General features: G+C 44.8%; 2 protein-coding genes across 4 annotated transcripts in view; one reads left to right on the forward strand and one right to left on the reverse strand.

Annotated features, from left to right (window-relative positions):
* Positions 1-2,866, forward strand: part of tafa5a (TAFA chemokine like family member 5a) — an 88,209-nt gene extending 85,343 nt beyond the window's left edge. For both annotated transcript variants that reach the window (XM_088289055.1, XM_088289056.1), the window contains exon 5: positions 1,549-2,866. The gene's annotated coding sequence lies outside the window, so the exon portion shown is untranslated. The remainder of the gene's footprint in view (positions 1-1,548) is intronic.
* LOC148341477 (uncharacterized) overlaps positions 1-17,313 on the reverse strand; it is a 100,321-nt gene that overhangs the window by 5,803 nt on the left and 77,205 nt on the right. Inside the window, exon 5 of one of the 2 annotated variants that reach the window (XM_088289057.1) lies at positions 16,769-16,870. The exons of the other annotated variant lie outside the window; for it this stretch is intronic. Coding sequence (XP_088145183.1) covers positions 16,769-16,870 — 102 coding nt within the window. The remainder of the gene's footprint in view (positions 1-16,768; positions 16,871-17,313) is intronic. 2 annotated transcript variants of the gene reach the window in all.

The raw sequence follows: 17,313 nt of genomic DNA on the forward strand, positions 1-17,313 counted from the left end.
AAATAGAGTAATATGGCAGTTTCCTGATAAACCCAAGGTAATAATCACCTAGGGCTTGGGAATTTTATTCATAGGGCAAATTCATCTGATATTCATCTGACATTGGTTCCTCTTTTAATAGGAGACTTGCACTTCCCCGAGATGAGATTTGTGTGTGAGGGAGATTTATGGGAGGCTGTTTGCCACAACGAAAGAGGGGCATTGTGGGAATAGAAGAAAACGACCACGGTCGACCGCGTTGTCCAACTATGAGGTAGTTTACGAAAAACAAGACCATTCGGTTGCTGGCCATTTGCATTCCATTTCAGTCCCGCTTCCTCGACTGCTGTTGTAGGAGTTCCCAATTGGGCCGCGAGTATCGGCTGCAGTCGTCCCCTGCGACTCAAGGGGAGATAGGGACACAGCTAAAAATGTTTCGAATTACCTACACCAGCCGAGTAGATAAAATGGATTTTTGACGTATTTATCCGTCAATGGGAGTAAACAAGTTGATAGTATAAACTCAAAATGCTTTCCAAAAAAGTTCAATATCATTTGAAAGTTACAAAAAAAAAAATAGACGCAGCCATTTTCCTGCTCTATCGGATTTAATACAGTCACTGCCACCAATTTGTTCAGCTCCTTGTTGACGATTATTATTCCGTGCCTGCTCGGCCTCCAACACCTGATTCGTGCGTGGCATGTTCCAGTCAAGCTCATTATTATTACATTCGAGCCGCAGTGGCATTGCCAAAATCTTGGACAACGACACAATCATTCTGGCTGCGTGGCGACGTGCAAGCAGCCAGATGGTTTGCCGGCGCTTCCAGATTTGTCTTTTTTTGGCCGTAAGATTAATTGTTTTCTCAGCGAGAGTCACTTTCTTCGTGTGCACTTGGTTGAGATCGAATACGAGTTGGAAAAGGAAATAGCCTTCGAGTGAACAAATCCTGTTTGCAGTTTTGGGATTTTGTTTAATCACACAAAGGCGCCTCCAGGCTTTTGTGTGCAGTCATCACACACGATAAAAACTAAATGAACACAAACAGGTAATCGGTTCCGAGATCAAGATAGATGACGGTGGAAGAGCACGACTGGATTTTAAGAAATGATCTCATTTGGCTTGCCAAGGGGAGCAAATTTAAGATGCGACCAAACATGCCTTGAAGGACAAAGGTGGCCTTCAAGAGAATATATTCGGTTTTCTGACTGTCAGCCGCATCGTGGTAAAAAAGAAAATGGCAAGATTTCCTCAAATGAATCTCAGAGCTTGCAAATACAATGAAAACAGCAGGGGCCCCGAAATTGAACCCTGCGGAACACCATACAACAGTGAAACAGAGCGGGACTCAGGGCAAGAACATTTTGCCTGCCACAAATATGATCAAAATCACTCTGGACCCAACATAAAACTGTAGTCCACCATATCAAACGGTGAAGTCCTTTTTGCATCATATTGCAAGCGAGGTCCATTTAAGTATTTTGCCGAAAAAGTCAAGACACTCCAGACGACGCATGACCGTGCTAACACAATCTCTTGTTTGCTCTGTTCTTCATCCGTCATGGCAGGTCTCGTAACACCACCAGACCACTGGAAAGGAGTGTTTGCAGGAACACCCGCCTGCCCCCCCCCCACCCCCGGTCCCCCCAGGACATTGGCTAAATGACTCGAAGTAAAACACTGTTCCTCGCGAGCAACTCCACAGGCATTCGGACTTCTCCCACCCCGGGTGCGTGTCGTTGGGTCAACATGGTCGCCTGCTCTCCACTTCAGCCTGCTCCGTCCAATTAGCAGCTTTTGCCCGTCGCCGTGGAGGGTCGGACTCCTACGAAATGTCACGGGCGATCGGCGCCCCATCGGAAGTTCTCGGAATTGCTTTGAAGGCGAGAATTCCCCGCGTTTCTTCACCTTTCTAGAACATCAGCAGGGCGCTGGGATCCTTTGGAGGAGCGAGTGCTCTCCGCTGTGAATAGGCCTTCTGCCGGAGCAGACCTCCCATATTTTTATAGACCAAAGAGCAAAAGAAGAAATGCCAAGAAGGACTGACACGGTGGACCCTCGCTGCGGACCCAACTCGCGTTGACTGGCAAAGGAGTACTTTTGACCATTTCCTGACTTTTCTTTCCACCGACTGAGCCCAACACTGTACTTTGGAAACTGGAGATATAGGTACTACATCCTTATAACTGTGTATCAAGAACAAAAAAATAAAAAAAATAAAACAGATGCGACGGTCGGGACAGCAAAAAAAAAACAAAAAAAAAAAAAACGAATGAAAAGACGGCGTGAAGAAATGTCATTAAATGTATTTTGAAAGGCCCGAAAATTATATATTTAACAGTTTTTATATGTTGTACCTTTGTAGAGAAGCTTATTGGACGTGTGGTCACCATGACGATTAGGATGTGAACAAATGCTGTTGTTCTCATGACCGCCGGCGCTCGTAGTCTTGGGTTTTTCCGTTCACAACCGCACTAGCCGCTTTCTTTTCATGCTCATTTCCAGGAAAAAAAAAAACAAACAAAATCCCGAGGACCGACCCTGCCGCCGACTTAACATTGTAAGTGTATAGTAGTCAGTGGAAGCCATTGACGACCGCTAATTTGTTATGATATTGTATTGTACACCGTGTGGAATACTGACCCCGTTTCCTCTCGATGGCTTTTGATCTCTTAATTTATTCCCCGCGCTTGTGTTGGTCGGCGCAACCACCGGGCCTCTCTGACGCACGCGGGCAAGCGGAACGAGGAGATCCAACCAGAGAGAGATATTACATTGATATACAGCACTTTTTTTTTTTTTAAATCATGAAATATTTTACGAATAAATTAAATACAATGGAAAAAAAAAAAAAATAATAAAAAAAATGGAGTCCCGCAGGGTAAATGAATGAACTCGTCTGTTTGGGTTGAAGGAATCGGTTGCCATGACGACGAAATCACACAAGCTTTGCTCAATTTGGAGTTGAATGTTTTATTTTGTCATTTGCGATTAGACGTAGAGCAAGGCGCTCGTCCTCACATGGTCCATTTGGCGCGGTCCGCTCCTCGGCGGCGGCGCCGTAAAAAAGCGCGCAATTACCGATTCTACAAATTCTTTTTGTGCCACGATGATGAGCGCTGAAAAGACGATTTGAGCGTGCGGCACAAAAACGATCACGGGATCACTCTGCTTGGCCTTTATTGTGCAAGTTGATTCGGGAAAAAAAAAAAAAAAAAGTTCATTAACCGGAATGTGATATGACGGAAAAAACGCTTTCCTGCCAGGATGCATTCCAGCAAACGTTTGACGATAAAGAAAAATGGAGAAGGCTCCCCATCGAGGTTAATCCAGCGCCACGATTAGTTCATTTCTATGTATTCATTTGAATCGCATTTTTAGGATTTATTATTTTTTTTTTTTGCATCCGGCAGGTTTGAGACAATTTCACATTTCACGTCCAGTTTAGATGAAGTGAGTCTTTTTTTTTTTTTTTTTAAGTATGAATTTGCGCCGCGAAAGTGGATCGATGTGCCAGTGCTGCTGAGTCACGCGGAAGGTTTGTATTGGAATGTTTTTTTTCTTTTACCCCTACACGGTAAACAACGTTTGACTTTTTTTGAGTTATACGAGCAGATTTTGTGGCGGGTAAATAAATAAAATAAATAAACTAGACAGACTTAGATATTCAAAAAGAGTTTGGGAAGTAAAATATATACAATTATGCGGTGGAAATATGAGCAGTCCGGCTCATTTAAATATATCAAATGAAAAGAATTGCATAAATTTTTACAGCGGGTTTTTGATGAGGAAGTATGAGTGAGGCGGCACGGAGGGAAATTAGAATTATTTATTTCATTTTTTTTTTTGCAATTTACTACCTGCTTGATTTACATTTTAAGTAGGATATTGTCCAAAAGAAATCAAAATTATGCAAAAATTGTTTTAAAGCCACCGTACAAATTACACAAAATTAAATGCTAATTTTATCTCAATATAAAAAATAACTAATTAAAAAAAAAAAATATATATATATATATATATATATATATATAAAAAATTAAAAAAATAAAAATATATAAAAAAAATAAATAAATAAATAATCAAAATTTTTAGCGTATCTATTTCATATCCAACCGACAATGTTAAATAGTAGCAACAGAAGAAAAAAGCCATGCCGGACGGCATATTGATCGGTAATCAAGACGTCCGAAAATTTCACCACAAGCCTCCTCCATCTCGCCAACAAGGTTGACAGCTGGCAAGCGGCCTGACACACAAGAGCATCGAATTCGAAAAAAAAAAAAATGACCAGCTTTTCACCAGCTCCCTTAAAAACTCATTTACATGCTGTCAGCTTTGATTACGGCCGCCGACCCGCGCCCGGGTTGCCGCGCAGGACAGCGCGGCTCCCGGGTGCAGCGAGCGAGCCCGCCGAGCAAGCGTCGGCCTGATCCGCCTCACCGCTCCGCTAGACAACCACTTCAGACCCCCCACCCCCCATTTCCTCAAAACCCCTTACCGCCCCTGCATGGTGCACACTCGGCTCGTAAAAGAAGGCGATTATCAAAGTGCCTGGTTGCCCACTTTTGCCCCTTTGAAACAATTAATCCACTCTCGACGTGCGCCTTCTCGCATCAGCAAAGAGGAGAAGGCTGCTAAATGCTGAGCCTTGAATAAATCTTTTTGGGAGGAGCACGACATATTTATCTTCCACTTTGTGCTACAACACAATCGGCGAAGGAATGGTGAAATAGTATGACAGAATAAATCTTCATTAGATGTTTACTCCCATTGACGGATTAAGACGTCAAATATAAATGATTTATTTATTTTTTTTTTTTTTTACTCGGCTGGTAGTGAATGAATATTAGTGAATATTTCAAACAGTCCCAGGAACTGTTGGAGCATGTGCGAATCTCATTTTCTCTTTTTTATGGGAAATTTTGGATGGTCTTCACGAAAGCGTTTTGAAACTGTCTTGAGAACCGCCTGTCAGATTTGCTCCGGCAAAAACCTGCTGGTCAAATGTCACGGTGTGCTCTCGAAATGGTGGAAAGAGTAAAACGAATAAAAAAAAAACAAATATGGAGGAAACTACGAGGTGGCCGGAGCTCTGGCCACACCCCCACATCTAGGGGAAGACGATTGCGGCCCTCGAGGACCGGAGCGAGAAAGTCCGCCTCGTGTAACAATGACAAAGCGCAAGAGTCGGACTGTCCGATTGTTTTCAGGTGCGCACGAGTCAAGACAGAGGGCGTAAATGTTTCAAATATGCTCTGAGCGCACCCGTGCCGAGCGCGCTGTTGCCAGACAGCGGCCGGGCCTCTTAACCTGCGGGAGGCTCGTCAATCTCCTCCGGGTTGCGCGAGAGGCCAGGAGGGGGGTTTGTGCAACGTACAAAAAGCTTCAGATGAACGGCCGCCATCGGAACGGAGAAAGACGGGCCACCCACCTGCCACTCGTTTGTGGACGATGCCTCACTTTTGACGACGGGGCGCTCTAAGTGTGCGTGGCGAATGACGAATCACGGGTGAAGTGTGTGCGTGTGTTTTGTGAGAGAGCGTGTATATGAGTGAGAGCATGCATGAGCAAGAGTGTGTCTGTGAAGGAGTGTGTGCACGTGAGGTTGTATGTGTGTGCGCACGGCCATGAGCATAACAACGGGCTCCATCGGAGTCGCGCAGCGGCGGCTTCCCGCTCCCGGGGGACACCTGCTGAGAACATCTCGCCACGCACATTTCTGTACGTTTAAAAGGGCTTTTATTACCCGTTGCAGCGTGTCAAGCTGCGTGATGTAAAATCTGGCGAGAAAAAAAAAAAAAAAAACGTCTATCAGTCGTCGTGTCATTTGAACGCCATGATCACCGGGCTGTCATACTAAAATGCTGCAAAGCCGCCGCAGATATCATCCCTCGTTTTTTTTTTTTTTTCTTTTTTCCATACTGCCCAGAGCTGGGTGGTCAATAACAGGGTCAGGGGCCGACAATTTTTAGGAATAAAGCCGGAGGGTCGAGGCCGGAACCGTACCGAGATAGCAGCCGGAGGGCGGGGGACTGACTGTCAAAAAAGGGTCAAGTGCCCAGCACTGGTAATTACGTTCACGCAGGACACTTGATGCCTCCCAAAAACGATCTTTAGGACAGTTCAGGGGGTGTCCAAATTCAGTTATATATATTTTTTTTAATACATGTAAAAATGTAAAAAATAAAAAAAATAAAAAATAAATAAATAAATAAATATAAATAAATATAAATAAATATAAATAAATATAAATAAATATAAATAAATAAATAAATAAATAAAACGAGTGAACGTCTGTCGCGATGTCAAAATGTCCGTTTGATACTTTTTTCAAATGCACGTCATGTTCCTCGTTGTCTAAGTGATGGCGTTTCTCCAATGAGTCCTTTTTTGTTTTCGTCACCAGCTCTGCATGTTCTGGCCGCAATCTACGTTTTTCATCTTTCTTTGATAGCCGACGGAGGTCACAATAACATCGGCGGCTGAAGACTTGACCGGACAACTATTTTCCTTTCCTATCCTGGAGTGTACGTTTCAATCACGCTGACTTCAGATTGCTTTCTACTTGAATGCTTATAGGACGATAATCCCTTTTGGCGAAAACGATAACGCAGACTAAAATCCCAGATGGGCAGCCGAAGATGAATTGGGCTTGATACTCGCGATACATTATTCCTCAGTCTTTCTCGCCGCCTTCAACAATTTATTTACACTGGCCCCGGAAGACCAGGTGAGGAATGGCGGACTTGCGCTTATTGAACTCGGGCAACCTTGATAATGGAGTGAGACCAAAGCGATTAGCACGCTAACAGCTTCGCACCAAGACGACAGCGGGTGTCCCGAGGGAAGTTTGGAAGTGGCTGCTCGGCAGAACTTCATCCGTTTATCAAGGACGTCCACTTCGATGCCTATTCGGGACTCTTACAGGCTCTCGGCGCTTTTGTTGGAACTCGCTGATGAGAATGGCCGATTCCTTCTGACAACGTCAACGGCACTAACGAACAGATTGCCGTTCCGAATGGAGCCAGGAAAACGTACGAGTCAATTCTTGGATCCGCATTCATTAAAAAGTCAACTCTAATCAGAACCAGAAAGAGCAGGACGGAAAATATTAAAAGGAGAGATTTCAGAAGACCTTAAACAAATCACGACATGAATCGTCTCACCTTATAAGACAGGCGTGTGCAAACTACGGCCCGGGGGCCACATGCGGGCCCGTTCAACGTTTTAATCCGGCCCGCCAAACTTGAAAAAAATTAAATGAATAAACCTTTTTTATTTTGTAAATACTGAGGTTTTTTTAAAAAAAGAAATACAAAAATAAAAAAAAAATAATAAATGAAAAAATTATATATCTATATATATATATATATATATATATATATATATATAAATATATATATATATATATATATATATATATATAAATATATGTTCATTTTAAATTTAATGTATTTTTTTTTTCTCTGATGAGGCGAGGTCACCAAAACACTCCATTCATCGGCTCCTGGTCCAATCCCTCTGTCAAATTTTAGAGCCCATTGTGGCCGGCCAATCAAAACGTTTGCCCACTCCTGTTATAAGACATATTTTTACTTCCCCAAAAAAAAAAAATTCCAGCAAAGACACAACAGTCCTTCGAAAACTTCTGCAAAGTCAAACAGAAATTTCCTTTTTCCGAAAGCCGTAAGGGTATAGCTTTTGATAAGCAGAAGAACCTCGCAAGATCCGACTGAGCGCACAACCTGGCGAAGCTCAAAGTCTGCTCGCCTCTCTGAGGGTTCTTTTATCGAACCGTTAGCCCACAAGGGGAAACTACTAACCGCCGATCAAGTCTTGCGCCAGAATAAAACGCGAGCACCATCGGGGACGGGGAAAGAATCCACAGTAGCGCCCGAGTTTGATTGCCTGATCGATTCAAGTTTGGAACCGTCACTCGCGTCCTGATGGAACTGCCAATAAAGTCGTCGTTAACCGAGTCTGTTTGTCCAAGACATTACGAGTCTCCAAAAGTCCTCACGTTTCCATCCGGCCATGAATTATTGAGAAGGCGCTGCCGTCTCAGCGGTGGCAAGTATGAGCGCTGTCGTACGCGTCTCATAATGATTAGCGGAAGGGTCACAGCGCTCAAGGCTCGGGTCCCCGGCATCCGCCCTTAATCCCCCCCCCTTAATCCCCGAAACAATGGGTCGCGCCACACAGGAGGGACTGTCGATTTTTATCAGGCCGCTCAGAGGGATCAGTCTGCTTTCGCACAACAAACACAATGATAGTCGTTTAAGCGCCGCGACGTTTTCGACAAGTTTCCGAGAGAAAACACGCCGCCAAATGTGACACCCCCCCCCCCCCCCCCCCCTACTGTCGAGGATGAGCGAGAAATCCGGCGGGGTCGCCGCGGTAACATGTTTACGTCGCCCAAGCCGATGATTGGCGGCCATCTCGGTTTGAGTTTCATCTGGAAGGATCAAGACTTGTCTGTTGCACTGAAAGCTTTGGATGACCAAACAAGTCCTCGGCATGTTCACATTCGGAACACTACAGGAAGTCAAAAGGAATTGTTGGCTTGAAGACCCGCGCGCAATTCTAATCAAGGGTGGGACGTAACGAAATACAAATCATTTATTTTATTTTTCTTTCAATTTCTACCTCTTTGTCAAAATGGGCTTGATACTTTTTGCCTTATTTGAGAGAATTGCTTGTCAACTATGAATTTGACGCGTCCTGTGCCAGTCGAAAGACGGTAAATATCTGATGCTCCAAATTTCTCCGTCTAACGTGAATTTTTTTCAGTTATCATGAGATAATTTCGCATTGTTTCTCAGTTCACGATGCGAGCAAAGCTATGGGAAGACGTTTTCAGAGCATAAATGTCAAGCTAGCTAGCTAGCTAGCTAGTTAAACTAAGAGCTAGCTAGCCAACTAGCTAGTTAAACTAAGACCTAGCGAGCTAGTTAGCTAGATATTTAAACTAAGAGCTAGCTAGCTAGCAAGATAGTTAAACTAAGAGCTAGCTAGCTTGCTAGCTAGCTAGCTCTTAGTTTAAAATTAAAACAGCAGACGACATGTGACAAAATGTAAATGGCCAAAAATGGAGGAAACTTTTCCACTTTTGGTAATTTCAGTAAACTACTTTTTACTTCTTTGTTTTGAAACATCTAAACTTTTTGCTTGGTAAGTTCCTCTGGAATGTTGCATTTTTAACCGTGCGAAGCACATTGAGCTCACCTTCCTGGCCTTGCCTGTTTTTTTGTCGTGTTTGTTTTGGTTGTGCCGCGTTAACTGCGAGCCACGAAAAGTTAACCGGCGACCAGTTTAATTGCATCGACCGGCATTTATTTTTCCAAACGGACAAGCTTCTGCCGAGTTTAGTTTACCGGGCACGTCGATGCCGATGCATTCTTGCAGAGTTTAGCGAGTCATTAGGATTACTTCCCACCTGACTACATTATCCGGCAACTACTGCCAGGCCTTTTGACCCACGTGAAGACATTGTGTGAATACTAGAAAGCTGTATTTCAGCTTCGGGACACCTTCCAACCCGGCGCATTATGATAATCTATTCAACTAGCCTTATTGCTCCAAAAATGGTCCATAAGACACACAAAATCGCCCGCAGGGATCAGGTGTGATGCGCCGCACACACAAACCAAGCGGCGGTTGGATTCTAACACCAAATAAACGCAAGAGAACGTGTCATAACGACTATTATTATTATTTGGCGTTTGGAAGCGGAAGCCATTCCAAGGCCTCAGCCGGAGAGTGCATTTAATAGAGCGTGCTCTGATAAAGTCCCAGCAGAGATCACTTGGTGGCCAATAGGTTGTTCCGGCAGCTAATTGGTCAAAAAGTAAAACCTCTCGCTGGAATTGGAGGCGGCGTTATCACGGCAAGTCAGCCACGCTATTAATGAGTTGCGGCCAACCCCCATCGCGTTCTAACTAGAATTCCGCTCAGCTTGAGGATGCGGGGACTTGCGCTTGGGCGTAATTACGACAATGATGGCTAAATGTTTACCTTATACCACGGGAGACTTTTTGCAAAAACGGCGCAGATGCGCATCTCGGACCAGCTGTGTTGTGCCACAGTTGACCTTGGGCGACAAAGATGTTCGGAGGTTTGGGATCAATGGATGGTTGCTTAAATAAATTGCGAAAATAAACATTTTCACTGTTTTACGCCTATCGCGGGGGTGTCAAACTCATTTTTGTGGACGGGCCACATCGTATTTAAGGTTTCATGACTGTGAAGCTACATAAATTACAATTTACGTTTTCACATACACACAACAAATTGATGGAAAGCCAGTTTTAAAATCAGAAGACCGGAAGTAATTGTTTGTTCAACAATTTATTTTAAAAGAGGGGGGGGGGATTGGTAACAAATAAATATCAATATTGTTGACGCGCCAGATTCGCCCTTCGCGGGCCACATAAAATGAGATCATGGGCCAAATCTGGCCCCCAGGCCTTGAGTTTGAAACCGTGACCTATTACCATTTATGATATAGAATTACTAATCACGTGGAAAAAATAAAATAAAATAAAATAAAATTTAAAAAAATAATATATATATAAAATTAAAAAACTGTAGTTTAAAAAACTAAATAAATAATCTCCCATCCACATGGCAGTCAAGAGACGCACTGTAAAATGAAAAAACTACACAACAGAGCAGAAATTAAGAACTTTTCATTTTAGGAGGGAAATGTTGGCCAGCAGAGTCCTGACAGCTCACTAAAAAAATAAATAAAAACAAGCAAATCCGTCCAACGATTGAGTGACAGCAATAAACGTCCGTCATTGCTTCGGGGATCATCCTCATCTGCAATCTCGCCACCCCACCCTGCCTCGCCTCCTCCTCATACGTCCTCGTGCCCACCGTGGCATGACAGGTGACTGACGACGCTAACAATGGCGGGCGCGCCGCCGCCGCCGCCGCCGCACCGGCGAGCGAGGGCGCAGGCGGCATGATGAATTACCCTCATCAGTTTGTTTCGCCAACAGGCCCACGCAGGTCACCACCAAGGCCGCTCGTGACATTTTGTCGCGTACTGTATATGCAAATATCTGCCAATCAATTAGCGCGGCCCCCGTCCTTCGTGCTCGGCGGCGGCGCCCGTTGTGATTAAAATGAATTGATTGCGAGCCGCAATCAAAACCAGCCGGCCTGCCAAAAAAACACCGCGGGTCGCCGGGACGTAAAAATGCTGCGAGGAATAAAACTGACCATTATTCTTTATCGCCAGCTCGTAACTGCTCAAAGTAGAGTGAAATGTGCCGAAAATGAGCAATACAAACAGGCCGACACTTTTAAAGGGGGGCCGTTAAAAAATTCCAAAAGCGGATGCTCAAATGCGATACTTGCTCGGCGATGGGCAGCGCACACGCAAGCGGATGTCTGTCAGAAGAGACGGGTGCTCGAGTGAGTCGTGCGCACGAGGCGCCCGGCGGCTTTCAGCTCCGTCTCGACGGCTTAAAAGGTGAAGTAAACACCGGGCTGAGCCGCTGATTAAAGGAGGCGCTTATCATTCAAAGCCACGTCTTGCATCCGGAAACACACTTTTGCGGGTGTCGTCATTAACTGAGTCACGACCAGCCGAGTAAAAAAAATTAAAAAAATGGATTTGACGTATTTTGCCGTCAATGGCAGTCAATGAAAAAAAAAATATTTCCACTGTTTATCGCTCAGCGTGAGGCAGATGGCCGCCCATCCCACTCCGCGGTTACTGTCAAATCATCGACGCTGAAAGAAAGTTGAGAATGAGTTGAGCGTTTCCAGGTAATTCCGTGCACCTTCATTAGAGCGAGAGTCTAGTTGGCATTGTTATGAATTCGCCGCATTGTAACCGCCGATGCGGTTGCGCCCGCCATCTGTCGCAAACATTTCGCCCGCGGCACCGCGTTCCACAACCAGACACTCCTGACGAAATCCCGTAGGTTCGCAGGCGGACCGAATCGTAGTTAACGGAGAGAAGAAATGACGACAAGGCGACACTTTCAATTTTCACGAAATTTGTTTTCGATATTTGAACACAAATGGTGCAGCAACATAGAGACTATCGCGATATTGAGAACATTACAGTAACAAGCTAGACAGCTTTGACGGCATCTTCAAAAGTAACTCACATTATTTGTGAAACTCTTCTTTCATTCTTATTTGAGTCGCAGCTTTAGTATTTTTGCTAATTGCATTTTTTCATTCGTGAAGTAATTTTTTTGTTCTGGGTATCGAGAGCCGGCGACGACAACATGCATTTGGGTATATACATAAAATTACCCCATTAAGAAAAGTCCATTAGAACTAACGACGTATCGGCCTTCAATGCGGTCCAGGTGACAAAGTGGGGAAAAAAAATAAATAAATAATAGAATTTGACATCAAAGCTCTGGGAATATTCCGGATGGAAATTGTCTTTTTTCAAATTGGGGTGGGGGTGAAGGCTGCACACTGTCGCACGCAGCCCATGCATAATTTATAGCACTGCATTGAACCATAATCTTTGCTCTGTGCGCTAATGAAAGCTGCACTGCTGCATTTTTTTTTACAGCGGGGGCCATAATGTGGTGAGAGAGAGAAAATCACACCGTGAGCGAGCGGGTGCGACGCCCACTTTCCACACTCCTGCCGTCGGCTGTTTTCTCCCCGCAGACCCTTGCTGCCGCTTTACTCCAAAAGTCCATCAAATGCCACTGGAGGCTGCAGACACAACTCACTCGACTTTTACGGCTTTCAAGGCAAGAGCAGACGGAGGGGGAGACAATAGCAGCGTTGGAAGAGTAGCGGAGGTTGCTGGACGAAAGCACCACTTTCCTTCAAGCGTCTTGATGTTTATGTGACGGAATCATTTGCATTAGCCTGAGTGGAACATTATTCACCATCTGCCCACCAAAAAAAAAAAAAAAAAAAACTTGCTTCCTATTTCCATCCCGCTGCCCATCAATTGTGCGGCTCCGGCTCATCGAGTGCAGCCGAGTGCGACCGATGCGCATGGTCGCTCGCGCTCGCACTGCTCGGCGCGGGGATATTAGTGTCGTCGGCCACAGAGCTTGCAAACACTTGCCCCACCTCACTCGTAAAGTAGTTGCATTTTACACGGACGAATATGTCGGTCGGCCCAACCGGAGGAGACACGTGGAAACTTTTCTCGCGCCAAGTCAGATTCACCTCAAATCTGGTATTGAAATGTAACACGAAGATTTCGCAACATGGCTTGCCACCAAAAATAGGACGTTTTGTGTCATGAAAAGTTGCAGGAATGATCTTTATGTTCATATACTGTATTTCGGACAGCAAAGGAGTGACCAATTATGTATTCAAATAGAGAGAGAGAGAGGGCGAGAGAGAGAAAGAGAGAGAGGGGGGGGCGAAAGGAGTGAGAGAGAGAGAGAGAGGGAGGGAGAGAGAGGGAGAGGGAGAGAAGGAGGGAGAGAGAGGGGGGAGGGAAAGAGACAGAGAGAGATAGAGAGAGAGAGAGAGAGAGTGAGAGAGAGAGAAAGAGAGAGAGAGAGAGAGAGAGAGAGGGAGAGAGAGGGGGGAGGGAAAAGAGAGAGGGAGAGAGGAGGGAGGGAAAGAGACAGAGAGAGAGAGAGAGAGAAAGAGTTAGAGAGAGAGAGATAGAGAGAGAAAGAGTTAGAGAGAGAGAGAGAGAGAGAGAGGGGAGAGGGAAAAGAGAGAGGGAGAGAGCGGGGAGGGAAAGAGACAGAGAGAGAGAGAGAGAGAGAGATTAAGAGAGAGAGAGAGAGAGAGAGAGGGAGATAGAGGGGGGAGGGAAAAGAGAGAGGGAGAGAGGGGGGAGGGAAAGAGACAGAGAGAGAAAGAGAAGGAGAGAGAGAGATAGAGAGAAAGAGCAAGAGAGAGAGGGAGAGAAAGAAACAGAGAGAGAGAGAGACAGAGAGAAAGAGGGGGTGAAAGGAGAGAAAGAGAGAGAGAGGAGGTGAAAGGAGAGAGAGAGGGAGGGGGGGAAAGAGACAGAGAGAGACCTGCATGTACATGCGATTGTACTGTACATGTCGCTGTACATCTTTCGCACCTCATCTCAGAACAAAACACTCTGCTCAAGTTGCCACGGGCCTTGCAAAGCATCACTGCTGGCGTGTGGCGCTTGTCGACAGAACAAAATAAATTTGAGAATTGTTTCGATGAAAAATGCCTGGAAAGATGACTCCGTTGAGATCACATTCAAAGATCAAAGAAATGTATTAGAACAGTCTTTGAATTAAAATATACTAAACATTTGCTGAGTCGGCATTAATTCCAAATCATTCAAGTAAATATCTGTTAAAAAAAACAGCAGTTGGAAAATGCGATTCATCACAATTAATTCAGAATTTTTTTTTTTGTGATAGTTAAAAAAATGTAATCGCTTCCTATTGCCAAATATTGTTGACCGGAAATTTTTGATAGGTCAATAAGAGTCCTCATTGGACAACAACGAAATCCGATGCTTCCGATCTATTTGAATGTGAAACAGCGATTAAAGTTTGTCTGCGTGTTGGCGGATGCGATTGTCGGCGCGAGGCCTCATTATTACAGGTGCTGCCGTTCAAAGGCTCCTCTAACACCTCACCACCTGAGGTTCTCCTCTTGGGTGGTTAATGTCAATCGCCTCGCCGTCTATGGAGGCCGACTTCTGAGGCACGAGGCTTCCCTGTCCATCTCCCGCCACGAGCTCATGCATAATTCTCCGGAAAATTCCGCTTCCATTTGAAGAGCCGGGGGGAGGAGCGCTTTGAAACGGTGAAGGCGGCGGCTTGTAGACAGAACGCGGCCTGACGACTTGAAACGGGCGCGAGAGATGACTGGCTATTGCGTATTGCGCCGAAGCGGGGCGCGTCTTGTCGAAATGCCGCGGCGGCGCATCACGCCTCAACCTCAAATTTGAAAGCAACCATTCAAACATACAAATAGAAGCCCAATTTCATTTTAATGTCATTTCTTGGTGGGAATTGAAAAGACCTGAAGTGAGACTCGAAACTCAAACCTCCAAACTGTGAGGCTGATGTGCCCTGCTGCCTCGTGCTTAAAAAAAAAAAAAAAAACTCTGACAAACAGGCATTAATCCAACACATCCCAGTTGGACACAGCAAAATAAATCTTTTGACAGTCACGGTAGGTTTTTAAAAGCACAGCTGCCTCAGTGTTGAGCACCCACGCATCAAATTAACTGTCTAATAAAACTGCCATAGACTGTTAACCACCTGCCATTTGTTAGGAAGATAACAAATCGCGACTAGAAAATAGTGGTAGACCGATGTGCTGTTTTTTTTCAGGGCCGATAACGATTATCGATTATTAGAGGACATGGAGGCAGATGACCGATAGTTGAAGCCGATATTCATTTGCTTTGAAAAAGGGATAAAATGGTGACAACATTTTGAAAAATAGCAACTCCAAAACTTGATTTGGTTTCACTTTTAGATCTTACAAAATAGACAAATTAGTTTTAAAAGAATCAATCTGCTTTTTCAGGCATGGCCCACAGCAGAGAGAGAGAGAGAGAGAGAGAGAGAGAGAATGAGAAAGAAAGAGAGAGAGAGAAAGAGAGAGAGAGAGAGAGAGAAAGAGAAGGAGAGCGAGAGAGAGAGAGAGAGAGAATGAGAGAGAGAGAAAGACAGGGAGAGTGAGAGAGAGAGAGAGAGAATGAGAGAGAATGAGAGAGAGAGAGGGAATGAGAGAGAGAGAGAGAAAGAGAGAGAGAGAGAGAGAGAGAAAGAGAGGGAGAGCGAGAGAGAGAATGAGAGAGAGAATGAGAGAGAGGGAGAAAGAGAGGGAGAGCGAGAGAGAGAGAGAGATTGAGAGAGAGAGAGAAAGGGGGAGAGAGAGAGAGAGAGAGAAAGAGAGAGAATGAGAGAGAATGAGAGAGAGAGAAAGAGAGGGAGAGCAAGAGAGAGAGAGAGAATGAGAGAGAGAGAGAGAAAGAGAGAGAGAGAGTGTGAAGCGAGAGAGAGAGAGAGAGAGAGAATGAGAGAGAGAGAGAGAGAGAGAGAATTAGAGAGAGAGAGAGAGAGTGTGTGAAGCGAGAGAGAGAGAGAGAGAAAGAGAGAGTGAGCGGTGGTGCAGAGAGCCAAAATAAACGTGCTTATAATTTATTGGCCTTGAAAGAAAAAAAAAAAAAACACCAAATATCAGCTTTTCGGTTCCCTTTTCTGGTCTATCTTCGATGGCCGGCAAACAACAAAGTCCAATCTTCCCGAAAGTCGGCACTCGTTTCCTTCCCGAAGCTTTTAGGCCAAGTATTTTCAGCAGAGCGCATCTGACCCGATCACCGCGACCCGCCGCGCCGTCTACCTCGGTAGCGCTTGGCGGTATACTCGGTCCCCGCAGCAGCTGCGTCCCAATTAGAGAGCCCTGACTTGCGTGCCCCCGTATTAGCATTCCATTTTGGTCCCCCCCCCCCCTTGCCCCTCGCCGGGTCTCGGCAGCGAGGCGGTCCACCGCAAACTGTCGCCGGAGGGCCCTCGGCTAAGACTGCCCACCAGCCTCACTAATTGACTCTTGATCCACCTACGGCGCGCAGGTAAGCCCACAACGCATTAGCGGGAATTGAACACAAAGTGCAAAGTGGAATATCATCTTGACTTCACAGGTCTTTTGCCATCTTTTGGTGCATGAAACCACTCAAGACCCGGGGTCCGTTTAATAGACACGACGGGGGGATGTCGCAGTTTCATATGAGTTAAAGGACGGCGCTCGTGTGGTCTTAATAAGAAAAAGTTTGAGCGGACTTTGGGAAGTTTAACTCAAGAAGGTGAAGATGGGGGGGAAACATCACAGTTTGTGGTGTACCTCAGAGTGAAGGTTCAAGGTGAAGGAAGTGCTGTTGCGATTCTTTGAAAGGTCGCACGCTGGGCATGAGTTTGGTGAAGGGCTGGATGATGGAAGTGATACCTGGGGGGGGGGAGAGAAAAAAAAACACTTGAGGATGAGTCACAATACAAAATAGGAGCAAAGAAAGGCAGTCTTGGAGAATCGAATCTCGGGGAGAAAAAAAATGACGAAAACGGATATTGGATTGACGCAAAATTTCAAGGTGACAAACTGATTTTTTTTTTTTTTTGCTTTAGTTTTTACTTTTTTCCCGCTCTAACTCACATTGTTGACGCAAATAATTTTTTATAACAATTTTTTTTTATAACCATATCTCGAGACACAAACGTCAAACAACAAGGCATCAAAATCTAAAAATGACCAACGCAAAAATGTTTTGCATTTTGCTATAATAAAGAATTTGTTTGAGTCGAAACTCGTGACCAACATAACTTCTATTAATAATTCCAATACTTCAAAAATATCCTCTTTTTTTTTTTTATTTTTGTCATCATTTTTTTTTC

Source organism: Idiotropiscis lumnitzeri, chromosome 2 (genome assembly GCF_059441095.1).
Source record: "Idiotropiscis lumnitzeri isolate Australia: NSW breed Sydney's pygmy pipehorse chromosome 2, RoL_Ilum_1.0, whole genome shotgun sequence".
Lineage (NCBI taxonomy): Eukaryota > Metazoa > Chordata > Actinopteri > Syngnathiformes > Syngnathidae > Idiotropiscis > Idiotropiscis lumnitzeri.